This window comes from Saccopteryx bilineata, chromosome 5 (genome assembly GCF_036850765.1).
Source record: "Saccopteryx bilineata isolate mSacBil1 chromosome 5, mSacBil1_pri_phased_curated, whole genome shotgun sequence".
NCBI lineage: Eukaryota > Metazoa > Chordata > Mammalia > Chiroptera > Emballonuridae > Saccopteryx > Saccopteryx bilineata.
In genome coordinates, this window is record NC_089494.1 from 205,228,700 (window position 1) to 205,242,225 (window position 13,526).

The following is a 13,526-nucleotide window of genomic DNA, read 5'->3' on the forward strand; positions in this document are numbered from 1 at the left end:
GATCCTGTAGGGTTCAGAAAGATTCATACCTAAATGTGCCTCTGTAATTTGCAGACTACTTAAAACTAAAGTCGACAGAGGCCCTAGGGCTCAAAGAAAACTTCTGTCCTCCCTCCTAACTACCAAGAAGAACGTAAATTAGGGGCCTTGCCCATAAGAGAGTATCAGAAATAACCTTTTTTGATCTATCTGTATGACAAGGCAAAGTACAAATTACTGAATATCTGCTCTTCTTATCATCCTCCAGGGACCTTCTGAAGCCTCAAGTCATCTTACCTCATATATGACCAGGAGGTAGGTCACTTTCTGACTCATGTATGTGGGGTTCCCATGCATGCGCATGTAATTAGAGGGGGTTATTTTCTCCTGTTAGCCTGTCTCATGTAGATTTATTAGACAAGGTGAAAGAAAGTCGAAGGGGAAAGTTTCTTCCACCCCACGATACACAAAACGGACCTCCAGCTCCTGAGTTGTGAAAGTAAACCATCTGAAAGGGTCTTATTCGTCAGTAGTGAAAATCTAATATTACTTAGTAATGCACTTACAGGAAGGAGAAATGAAGAAACCTTTTATCATTTAAAATTACAAACTGAACTCTTCAGCAATGTATTTTTCTTTTCTATTAATATTACCCCTAGTTTAAATGTTTCATAATACAATAAGCCTCAATTACCCAGACCGCTGAGGGAAGGAAAATGACTGGTTAATTTAATTTTCTGCTGTGCTGAGGGTGAACGGAAAGCTCTCTTTATGTTTCAATCTTGTTACTGACAATCTTTATAAAAGGTATGCGTCTATTTTTCTGCCTTAGTAAGAACAGTATGGTTAACATTATTGAATCTTCCTCTGTTGATTAAAACCGTTGTAATGTGTCAGGATCGATTCGAATTGCTTTGAGTGTGAGCAATTGATGAAATCTTCGCTAAGCCCCAGGCTCGGTCTGAGGGTTGTTGCCTTTTTGACTAAGCCCCTGATTTCAACTTAGGTATGTATCTCTTTCTGCAAAGGTTTGGTACAAAAACAAAAGCTCTGGCTAGAAAAAAATAAGGGTGGGGAGATTCTGGTTTATGAATCTAGTTCACTGAGTGAGGTTTATTCATTCACCCATCGTAAAACCATTTGTGAAACTTGAGGCAGTCAAGTTCTCCAAATGGCTGCTCACAGGCCCAGGCCAACACATGTACCTGGTCCACGGTGGCTACTGCAGCTGGGGCCAACTCAATGGCTGGACCGTGGGTTTCAGCAGTTTGTAGTGACATAGGAGTGCAGACTTAACAGAGGAATCCCTGGTGGCCATGGCTGGATGGCCCCTCCTGCATAATGTGGAACTCCAGTTTCATAGGGGCTTGAGAGAGGTCAGGGGCCCAGGATCAGAATCCACAGGTACATAAAACGATCCTGTAGCTCGGGCCCAGATGAGTGGACAGCTCAGACTCCATACACAACGGTGGACCGTCTTTGGACCACTGGTACTCAGAGCAAAAGCGTTTTTCTCCCAGGCTAGGTTTATCCGTTGGGCCCTACCTCAGAGCTTGGGCCTCAGTACTCTTACACTACTTTAGATCCTCTTGTCTTCACCTCTGGACTTAATGCTTTTCAAAGCTGATTTTCTCCTGACGTCTGAGGATGGATGAGGTTGAGGCACAGAAAGACCTGTGGGACGTCTGTGAAGCCAGCCCTGGACTCCCCCCCTTCACCAGCCAGTAGCTCTGGAGCCTGGGACAGTCTGACTGCCCGTTCAACAACCTGGGCTCCTGCTTTGTTTCAGATCCCCAGCTTGGACTAACACTCTCACTCATTGACTGGAGACTTGAACGCCATCTGGGGGGCTGAGGTAGAGAACTATCTTCAGTGGGGGCCACAGCCCCTTAGTTCATCATTCCCAAGTTGTCATATTATTATTTTTAAAGATTTTTATTGATTTTTGGAGAGAGAGAGAGAGGCAGAGTGGGAGAGTGGGAAGCATCAACTCATGGTTGTTAGTTGTATGTGCCTTGACTAGACAAGCCTGGAGTTTTGAACCAGCGACCTCAGCATTCCAGGTCGATGTGAGGGTCCCCTGCACCCTCACAGGTCAGGCAGTTGTCATATTCTTATTGGGACTATGACTTTTGAACCATTAGCTTAATGTATGGAAGCCTCTTACACAATTTTTGCAGGTCTTACCTCTTTATTAATTCTAATAATTTGTCATTTATTTGATACACACACACACACACACACATACATACACTGACAACTAAGATCTGAGAACAATGAAAACTGGTTTCATTCTTTAAAACTCAAAGGAAGTTGAAATACATTTTAGGAGGGTTTTCATCCAGAATGATATTGTTAGAGATCAATTCTACTTTTTTTAACTTAAGAAACTATAAAAGAAAAGACTGACAAATTCAATTTGACGCTAAATGATTGGGAAATCTTTCAGTATGTCAAAGGAAAAATAACACACTGGGAAAAATATTTACAATTCACAGACAAAAGGTGAATCTAACTTACATGAAAAGAAGTCTAAGAAATTGACAGCCCTCCAAAAAAATTAAAACTCCAAATTTCAAGACAATAATGGGTGAGGAACATTAAATAATTACTGGGAAAGAAATGAAAACGGTACTTAAAACATGAATATATGTTCAGAGTCACTTATATTAAGAAAAATGTATATTAATATTACACTGAGATACAATTTCTCACCTACCAGATGCCAAAGCTTGAAAACACCCTCTGTGCCAAAACTGTGGAGAAACGAGGACGTGTATATTCTTTGTGGATGTGCAGATGGAATTCCATTGGTAATATTTACCAAAATTACAAATAGATTCACATCTGTCTCAGCAGTTCTTACCTACTTCTGAGAATTTATCTCAGAAATAAACTCTGTTCAAATTTTTCCCACAGATGCATTTGTACCTTATGAAAGTGTGTATGCATATTGCAGCATTGTCTGTAATAGCAGAAACTGCAAACATCTGTTGCTGTGAGGGGATAAACAAGCAACAGAATGATATGCAGCTGCTTAAAAGAATGAGACAGCTTCAGCCTGACCAGGCAGTGGCGCAGTGGATAGAGCGTCGTACTAGGATGCCGAAGACCCAGGTTCGAGACCCTGAGGTCGCCAGCTTGAGCGTGGGCTCATCTGGTTTGAGCAAAAGCTCACCAGCTTGGACCCAAGCTCACTGGCTCGAGCAAGTGGTTACTCGGTCTGCTGAAGGCTCGCAGTCAAGGCACATATGAGAAAGCAATCAATGAACAACTAAGGTGTCCCAACAAGAAAATGATGATTGATCCTTCTCATCGCTTCATCCCTGTCTGTCTGTCCCTATCTATCCCTCTCTCTGACTGTCTGTCCCTGTAAAAAAAAAAAAAAAAAAAAAAAGAATGAGACAGCTTCATACACACTGAGATAAAAAGAACACCAAGCTGCAGAACCATGTTATCTTTGTGTAAAATGAAGAGGAAATTTTAAATATATTTTTCTTTACTGTCATTCTTATAAAGAAACTCTGAAATAAATAAAAATACTGCAATATACAAAATAGGTAAACATCTTGCATATGCAATGACAAAAAAAAAAAAAAAAAAAAAGAAAAATCAGTGGCCGCTAAACCAAAAAATAAAAAAATGTTGAATATCTCTCATGTGCCTGAGATTCTAGTCTAGAGCTGAAAAATAGTCTCTATCTTGAAGGGCTGTTTTGCTATTACTACTCTTTACACATTGACAGAGAGAAATCTAAGTCATATATCTGCTGTTCTAAGAATGAGAAGTAAAGAGGATGGGGAAAGGCAAAATGTGGTTTTTTTATTTTTAAGAGGAGACTTACTTTAATTGCTGAATGCAGGGAATAGCCACACCGCTTTTTAAACTCTGCTCGAATGTCCAAAAGGTCAATTTCTGATCTGGAAACCATTATTCGGTTCAGAGTGAACTCATCCGTTCCAGCACCCTGTTAAGAGATGCAGGTGTCCACACTTCACATCTCATCAGTCACATAACAGTTCATAGATCTTTATTTATGAGAAAAAGATAGTTGTGCACAACACGGTCAACTGCCGTGACTCTTCTTCACTTGTTTATCATCAAACTTTCTCATTCATTTATTCAAGAAATATCTATTGAGAACTTACTCTCTGCCAGTACCATGCCAAATGTTGAAAACAGAAGATGAGACACCCCTGTTAAGCTTCCAGTTATGCAAAGGATAGATGCAAGAAAACAGGCCATTCCAATATAATGTGATGGGTAGAAAATATTGGATAGTATAGGCATATATATTAGGGCAGCCTACAATAGATCAAAGATTAGGAAAGGTCTGTCTGAGGACGTAGTATTTCAGCTGAGGCCTAAATAGTCAGCCAGGAGAAGAAGGGTAGGCATCATAGAGAGAGGAAAAAAAGGTTTTAGTGGAGCAAATGGCAGGTTGAAGGTTTAGGGCAAGAAGGAATGCCACATCAAGGATACATAAATCATGGGGAGGAATAGCAAGCGATGCGCCTGCAAAGGCAGGACCTTGTAAATCATGACGTGAGAGTCTGACTCCATCCCGAGTGAAGAAAACCTGCCATCTTTTAAACAGGAGAGTACTGAGGTCAGATCAGATCTGCAGTCTCAGAGGATGTTGTTGACAGCAGCACGAGGAATGGATTGCAGGGCAGGAGTAGGATGAAGAAAACAGAATAAAACAAGAGGCTTTGGGACTCACCCAGAGGTGACTGCACTAATATGAAAAAGAATGATGATGGCCTGATCTGGACAAATAGCAGTGTGGATGGAGAAAATGGGTCAGTTTTAAAACATGCTTATGAAGGCAGATGACAAAACTTGATGTATCATTTGAAGAGAATGAAGGAGGGGAAGAAGTGTAAAATATCTGAGCAGTTAAATGGGTATTGACACAATTCATTTATCCCAAAATGCTTATTAAGCATCTACTACGTGCCGGGCATCGTTCCATGTACTGTGCACGTGGTTGTGAACAATCTGTATCCTCTATCCTCATGGGGTTTACATTCTAATGAATGGAGATGATCAGTAAAGAAAACTAACAAATTGTTTAAGTAAACTGCAATGAAACTATGGAATGGAGTGTGACTAATAGGAAGCCAACTGACCTATGCAGGTCAGGTGGGCAGGGAAGACCTTTCTCAGGAAGACGTTTGAGATTTCAGGCAGAGAGGACAACACATGCAAAGATGCTGATGTGGGAAGAGACTTGGCATAGTCAAGGAACAGAAAGGCTGAAGTGGCTGAGGAAGAGAGAACAAGGATGGAGAGGAAGGGTATACCTTCAGAGGTTGGGCAAGGGCAGAGCTGCAAGGGCTGTCGTTGCCAGGACTGACCACAGCATGGGGAGCAGGCCTGGGTGGAGGTGAGGTGAAGGGAGGGAAATGATGTGTTCACTCTGGACATGCTGAGAAGGTGCATGTGGACCTTCATAGGAAATGTCCAGTAGAGAAACTGAAGAAGCATCTTCTATGTGCCAGGTTCAGAGCTAGCTAGGGTCTGAAGATATAGAAGAAAAAAGAAAACCCTCTATTTATGGAGTCCACTATCTAGCAGCGGCAGCAGGCAAGAAAGCATCTGCTAACTCAGGTTAGTTTACTTTTTCTTTTTTTTTTTTTTTTTTGTATTTTCTTAAGTGAGAAATGGGGAAGCAGAGAGACAGATTCCCACATGCACCCCAACTGGGATCCACCCGGCAAGCCCACTAGGGGGTGATGCTCTGCTCATCTGGGGCTGTTGCTTTGTTGCAACCAAAGCCATTTTTAGCACCTGAGGTGAGGCTATGGAGCCGTCCTCAGTGCCCAGGCCAACATACTCCAGTCGAGTTTTGGCTGCCGGAAGGGAAGAGAGAGAGAGAGACAGAAAGAGAGAGAGGTGAGAGGGGGAGGGGTAAAGAAGCAGATGGGCACTTCTCCTGTGTGCCTTGACCCAGAATTGAACCCAGGACATCCACACATCGGGCTGATGCTGTACTACTGAGCTAAGTGGCCAGGGTCTCAGGGTGGTTTACTTTAAGTGAGGCAGCTTGAGAGGCCACTGGACTTAATGGATTAATTTGAGGTTTGGAGTTCTACAAGTTCTACTACCTACATTTACTGTGAACAGGGAGGAAATAATTTCATCAGCATCTCACTGCACTTACCTCTATAATGCTTAGGCCACTCATTATCAATCTATGAGACACATTAGTAGACAAATTAGCTACAAAAGAGAACTCATCAAAGTGGACACAGACTATGACATTTCATCAATAATAGCAATACTTTCATATTCTCCTCGAGGGAAGCTAAGAACATGTATGAAATTTCCATACTAACCTTCAAAGCCTGATGCAGTCTTTCAGCTAAAAAGGCAGGCATGTTCCTTACACAATGAACTGTTTAGAAAGTAAAGTAAGTTCACAGTCACTTAATAGAAACTGAATTAATAGTAAAATGTTTGAAAAAACAATTTTGGGGGTAACCATATCCACTCTACCTACCCCCTCTCCACCCCTGGCTTTTATTTAGAATAAAAGAATAAATACTTAACCTACATTTCAAACCCTTGTAGCATCATATTTGTACGGAACGTTAGCACAATAATTATCTCCAGCCACGGGGAAAATAACATGACCTGCCAAAGAAACTCCCACAGCAGCTGACTCGTCTCCCAGATCCCAGGCACACCAACACCCGCCCGTACTCTGATCACTCCCCAGGGCGTACCATTGCTCCATTCCTAACATCTTTAACTACTGACGAAGATTCTGGGTCTAAAGACCGCATAGAATAGATGGTGCTACAAATCACCCATTAAGTGAAAGGGGCACTGAAGGTCAACTGAAAACCAAAAATGGAAAGATTTTTCTCTTAAGTGGCTGCATGAGAATTTATAAGCTGGTTAGAGTAATTATATTAGAACCAGCACCTCTAAATTGAGTTACCAAACAATACTGCAGTCTTATAATTCTTCACTTTGAAATAACAAATAAAGCAGAAATAAAACAACAATAAGAAAAAAGGAAATTGGTAAAAAGATGAGCAAGTGCCTGACCAGGTGGTGGCACAGTGGATAGAGCATTGGACTGGGATGCGGAGGACCCAGGTTCAAGACCCTGAGGTCGCCAGCTTGAGCTCAGGCTCACCTGACTTGAGCTAAAAGCTCACCAGCTTGGACCCAAGGTTGCTGGCTCGAGCACGGGGTTACTCAGTCTGCTGAAGGCCCATGGTCAAGGCACATATGAGAAAGCAATCAATGAACAACTAAGGTGTCACAACGAAAAACTGATGATTGATGATTCTTATCTCTCTCTGTTCCTGTCTGTTTGTCCCTATCTATCCCTCTCTCTGACTCTCTCTCTGTCTCTGTAAAAAATAAAATAAATAAATAAATAAATAAGCTTCATTTTATATAAAAAAAAATGAGCAAGTTATATTTTTTTAAAAAGTGAAAATCATCAGAAACAGAAAAGTCTGTAGAGAGTAAATCTATTTACTACAACACAATTACTTTTATAATCTTAAATCTAATCTGCAGATAGAAACCTGCCAAAAGTGAATAAATTTTATAATGGATTTTGGAGATCAGAACAAGAATAAGTAGTTTTCTCATAGAGCCTTACAAGTTCTCTTAAGGAAAGCTAAAGGTTTTTAGTTTGTGTAATTGACTTAAGGGAAATAGAAGAGGAAATGAACAAGAAACTTAAACATGGAATGTGGGGCTAACCTGAAAACACAGTTAGATGTGAAGTTGTTGTCTAAGAATAAACCAATCATTTAAGTCAGTTTTACCTATTTTTTTCTCAAATTCCTATTAAGCAATCCTTAATACTTTGATCAAAAGTTATCATGCCTACTTTTATCCGATTAAGCTTTTCAATCGTCTCCCTCCCTCCCCCTAAACTAAATCCTTATTGAGTCTTTTTTTTTCTTTTTTCATAATCCTTTAGTTTGTCTTCTGCTTTACGGTCTTAACCACCAGCTTGTTCTTCAGGCCCTAACATTTTGGGAAGTGCCGTTATCTATAGCGGTAGGAAGCTTGCATTGGTACCCAGCATCAGAAGTAGGGAAACTCAGGGAAATCTCTGAAACACAGGGAGTCCATCAAAATTAATTGCAATGAACAAGAGTCCACAGTTGCCCGTTTTTTACCCTCTGTGTTGTCTTGACCAAACTCCAGTCAGTCTTGTCTCCTCCCTCCCCGTCCCTGAACTCTGGCTTGCCTCCCCCGCCCACCACCCCTGGCCCAAGCATGTGCTAAAACACAAAGCATGCCCTCTTGTCCACTTATCCTGAGAATCAGTTGAAGGAGCAGAACACATTTCCTGTGAACCCTGACTGAGCACGACCCCCTGCTATCCTACTTCCCCTTAGAAGAAAAGGTATTTCTGTTTGATTCCGAGACTCTTACACATTTCAGAGGTGAAAAATTCTCCCTATTGCAAGTCTTTCTGAATGGAGCTTCTCCTTATCTAAGTCCAGACTTGACTACTAGAAATGTCCTATTATGCATTTCTAAGGTGATATAGCTCAGAGGGGTTTTTATATTAAAACCTATGTGTTGATGTACTGTATTAGACTCCTTATAGAAATATTTAGACTAGGAAGATCTATCAACACAGTAAGTTAGTGGTTAACAGGATCTGGGGGTGATTGTTAGTGGGTACCGGGTTTCTTTGGGGGATGAGAAAAATATCCTAAATTTAGGCTGAGGTGATGGTTGCACAACTCTGTAAATATACAAAAAAGCACTGAATCTCACGCTTTGAATGGTGAATTTTATGGTATGTCAGTAAAGAGGAGAAAAATTGAGACGTGTTCCAATGGTAAACAAATAGAAAATGAGTGTGACATGTCTTGAACTTCACATTAGTCAAATTATGGGTCTTCCTATTACTTAATAAAATAACGTATATTATAGCCTATATTTAGTGTATCATTCAATGCATATTTCCTAGAATGCTTCTTAGCTCAGTGAGTAAGAGTTTGTACATCTCAGTCAAGTTTTTCAGGAGCAGGCAAAGGAAAAGGCAGCAACACTGACACAAAGACAATGGGATTCAGTCCATTCGCACCAGATCGGCAGAACTGATACCTAATTTTTTGTTGAGTTTGGTGACCTGGTTGTTAAAATGGCACTTGTAATCAGGGTTCTCTCTAAGGTGGGCACCTGGGCAGCCGTCCAATGGGGAAGTCACAAATTTACATTTCTTACTCTTTTTTAATGTTCATTTGCGCAACAGCGTATTCTAAGCACCTGTGGTAATGTTCATTCTGTCCACAGGTGAAAAAAATTGCAAGTGAAAACGCCAGTCAAGAAGCAATATGGAGGCCCTGGCTGGTTGGCTCAGCGGTAGAGCGTCAGCCTAGCGTGTGGAGGACCCGGGTTCGATTCCCGGCCAGGGCACACAGGAGAAGCGCCCATTTGCTTCTCCACCCCTCCGCCACGCCTTCCTCTCTGTCTCTCTCTTCCCCTCCCGCAGCCAAGGCTCCATTGGAGCAAAGATGGCCCGGGCGCTGGGGATGGCTACTTGGCCTCTGCCTCAGGCGCTAGAGTGGCTCTGGTCGCAACATGGCGACGCCCAGGATGGGCAGAGCATCGCCCCCTGGTGGGTAGAGCGTCGCCCCCTGGTGGGCGTGCCGGGTGGATCCCAGTCGGGCGCATGTGGGAGTCTGTCTGACTGTCTCTCCCTGTTTCCAGCTTCAGAAAAAAAATGAAAAGAAAAGAAAAAAAAAAAAAAAGAAGAAGAAGCAATATGGAGGCCTGGCCAGGTGGTGACGCAGTGGATAGAGCGTCGAACTGGGATGCGGAGAACCCAGGTTCAAGACCCCGAGGTCGCCAGCTTGAGCTCAGGCTCATCTGGTTTGAGCAAAGCTCACCAGCTTGGACCCAAGGTCGCTGGCTCAAGCAAGGGGTCACTTGGTCTGCTGAAGGCCCACAGTCAAGGCACATATGAGAAAGCAATCAATGAACAACTAAAGTGTCACAACGAAAAACTAATGATTGATGCTTCTCATCTCTCTCCGTTCCTGTCTGTCTGACTCTCTCTCTCTGTAAAAAAAAAAAAAAAAAAAAAAAAGCAATATAGAAATACTTTAATAACAGTTTTATTGTTTTTTTTCAGGTACTATTTAATATTTTTTCATTAACATTTTAAAATTCTTTCTTATTACATAATCTAGTTTTGTGTACCTCTTCTATTGTTCTTATTTAAGTATTAAATGCATGAAATAATAAGCTACCTTTTGGTAGATCATTTTTTTATACTTAAAATGGTCTTTAATGCAGAGAAGCAGTTATGAAATGATTTGAGTCCCACCACTGCATAAAGAGTAATAATGTGAAATAAGAACAATAAACTGGCTATATATATCATTGCCACTGGAACATTCTCAGAACTAATTGTGGATACCGATCTCTATTCCACTTTTTTAATTGAAAAAACTTATTTTTGCTTCGTTGGCCTATCTTTTAACAATTTCAAGTCAGCAGTGTTTTCCCTTTCCCTCCCTCCCTCCCTTCCTCCCTTCCTCCCCCCCCCCCCCCTCTGTCTTTTGAGCAGCATGTGGATAGAGAGCCCTATCTTGGCGCTGAAGGGAGGATCAGAAGTAAAGTGAAATAACATCTGTGGAAGAAGCCCTGAGAACGGGGCCTGGACCCCAGTGAGTGCTTGCTCCCTGGTATATTTCTGTAACTTACTTGAAAATACTTGGGCACAGACTGTGTGATATATGCGGGTTTCAGGCTGTCTGAACTGCACACATCAAGTGGTTGGTTATCCCCACAGACTGCAGAGCCTGACCACCTGGGTTAGAATCTCAGTTCTGCCACGTACTCGCTGGGCCACCTGGGCAAGGAATTGAACTCTCCGTGCCTCAGGTTTACCGTCCCTACCAGGGGGATAATAACAGTCCCTAATCCATGGGATTCCTATGAAGCTTAACTATGTCGGTATTCGGAAAGAGTTTAGCGCAGTGCTGAGCACGTGGTGAGTGCCAGATGAGTATTTATATAAAAATACAATTTAAGGAACCCAAATTGGGAGTTCGCTTCCAGAGATGAACTTAACATGTGAAGATGAACCAGAGGCTCGCTCCAGAGGGGGTTACTTTTAGACATTGGCTAATTGTATCTCACCAGGAGAGTTATTAATTATCATGATGGAGGATGGAAATGATTTTTCACTGACGAAATGACAAAGGTGTCCCCAGAGTAGAGTTATTCCTACCCTGGGATTCATGGAGAAGAAGTCTGTAGGAAGCCCGGCAACCACCCTATACTAGTGGGTTAGGGTTCCTAACAATCCCGTGTGCACCAACCAGCACATAACAGATTTTGTTGCCCGGCTCTGACTAGAAGGAAGAGTCAACGCATCTTGCCTGAATACTCTCTCATTCTTCTGACCACACCATCCTTGCAAGGTGCTCTTCAGGTGCCTACAAGGACAGACTGCTGAGGCCTCCCTGACAAGACAGACCAGTTTATGCAGCGGGTGATTCCGGCTGCTTGTTTACCCACGTCTCTCCCCAGGAACCGATTCAGTCTGCGACTTTCTTTTTGGCATACTCCCCGCTAGCACAGCCAAGGGGGAGGAGACCTGTAGTTCTGACCTGAGCTCACCTTGCCAGTGACCTCTTCCAAAAATAACCCCAAATGGTGAATTACCAAATTGGCTGAGATCTCAGCTTGCAACAAGACTCAGTAAAAATGCCAGTAAAAATGTGGTATTTTTCTCTCTCAAGGAGTTTATAATCCAAATGTGGTGACAAGCCAAATACAAAGATAAAAGCAAAATAAAATGTAAAAAAAAATAACCTTTTTTATGCATCCCTTTAACAATATTTGTTGAGCATACGGTGTGTGCCGTGGGCTGTACTGGGGGCTGTGGGAGCAGGAAGGGGGATCAGTCAGGGCCGACCCGACACTGAGTAAATCAAGCGCAGAATAACTTGGCTTACCTATGGCCAGCAGCAAGTCTTCAAAATGCCCAGATAATTCTCCTTTTATGCTGTCCTCAATGTCCTTCTGGCTAATATTTCTGTACTCTTCAAATGCTAAAAGGCAGTAGTACCACAAAAACAGTTAAAGCATCCCAGTTGACCACATGTGAATATATTCCACTTTGGATTTGACAGGCTCCAAATCAAGTTGTTGAGCCGTGAGCTCAAACACTCCTTTCAATCATCAAATTTGAACACAGAAATTTCTGTTTTTCTTATCTTTAAAAAAACATCATCTACAATAAAACCTAAACTTCCTAGGTCCTTTTCTGCAGAGATGAGAGGAATCTCTCCCTTTCCTAGGCTGTTAGCATTTAAAAGAGCCTAAACGGTTAAATACTATACATATATCTAGTAAGGTGGGCTATTTTCAAATTATAGTAGGCACCTGGGAAACAACAGTGTGCTCATCAATCAAATATACTTTGTTTGCTAATGCAATCTGAGATATGAGATTTCTCACTGCCGAGCGGACCATGCCCTCAGGGACACGCCCACTTCACATTCACCAGGGGCGGCTGAACTTCTTGATCATTTTTCCCCACAGCAACACCTGTGCATGTGTCACCAAGTACGTGGGCATCTTTTGCAGGCCAAGTAAATTTTGGGGAAAAAAAATTTGACAAGAGATCTTGAATTGTTTGATTTTATTTTTTAAATAAAGCTGTTAATAAAGCAACAATGATATATTATTACCACTAATTTATAAATGAAATGTTCAGGCCATACTCAAGGGAGGGCAACCTCAGAATAAAAAAAAATCCTGGTGATGGCTTTACGTTTTCTCATTTTCCCATGAACTCAGCATAAGCTTAGTCATAGACTGGGGTTGATCTCTAGACCTGCACCTGGAAGTCACAGCCAGATGTTCATAGGGAAGTTCTGGGCTTCCAGAATGGTTCAGGGAGACTCAGGAGTGAGGGGGTGGGTGATTAGCAGTTCCACATAATAGTCTAACAAAGAGAGCTCCTGCCCCACCCCCATTTACCTCCTTAGCAGAAAGAGCTGCATGTTAACCCATGCTAATGCATTAACCCAGGTAGCACAATTCCTGGTTTTTCTGGAAGGTGGCTAACTAGGGGAGGGTGGGTGGAAGCGTTGCAGTGAGGCTCTTCCACCCCACAGCAACACTCCTCTCTGCTCTCACGCCAGAGGGCTGCCCCTTTCCTCTCCCTGCCATTCCTCATCTGTTACCTGTCGCTCACTAGGGATCCACTCGGCCTCAAGGGGTCAAGAGCACTGTCAGCTCTGCCCTGACTTCTTGTTTTCTGAACTGCTGATTCATGAAAATGAAACATTTCAGCCTTTGCAACTTTTAACTTCATTTTCCAGAACTTAGTATATTAAACCCCAAAAAACATTTGCAAAACAACAAAAAGCCAAAAGAATTGCAATGTGAGTCCTCACTTAGTTTTAGCTGAGGAAAGCTCCTTAGACACAGGATCTCGGTGAATTTATCTTCGTCTGTGCCCCATCTGTTCTCGCCAGCATGATACAGAATCTGTAGGACAAGGGAAGAAGACTTAAGTGTTATTGTGGACA

At 42.2% G+C, this 13,526-nt stretch overlaps 1 protein-coding gene across 1 annotated transcript in view; it reads right to left on the reverse strand.

Annotated features, from left to right (window-relative positions):
• The window catches only part of ANXA3 (annexin A3), a 61,563-nt gene that overhangs the window by 6,277 nt on the left and 41,760 nt on the right, over positions 1-13,526 (reverse strand). Inside the window, exons 9-12 of the mRNA XM_066280721.1 lie at positions 13,392-13,485; positions 11,943-12,038; positions 6,321-6,379; positions 3,824-3,946 (exon numbers count right to left, since the gene is read on the reverse strand). Of these exons, the coding sequence (XP_066136818.1) occupies positions 3,824-3,946; positions 6,321-6,379; positions 11,943-12,038; positions 13,392-13,485 (372 nt within the window). The remainder of the gene's footprint in view (positions 1-3,823; positions 3,947-6,320; positions 6,380-11,942; positions 12,039-13,391; positions 13,486-13,526) is intronic.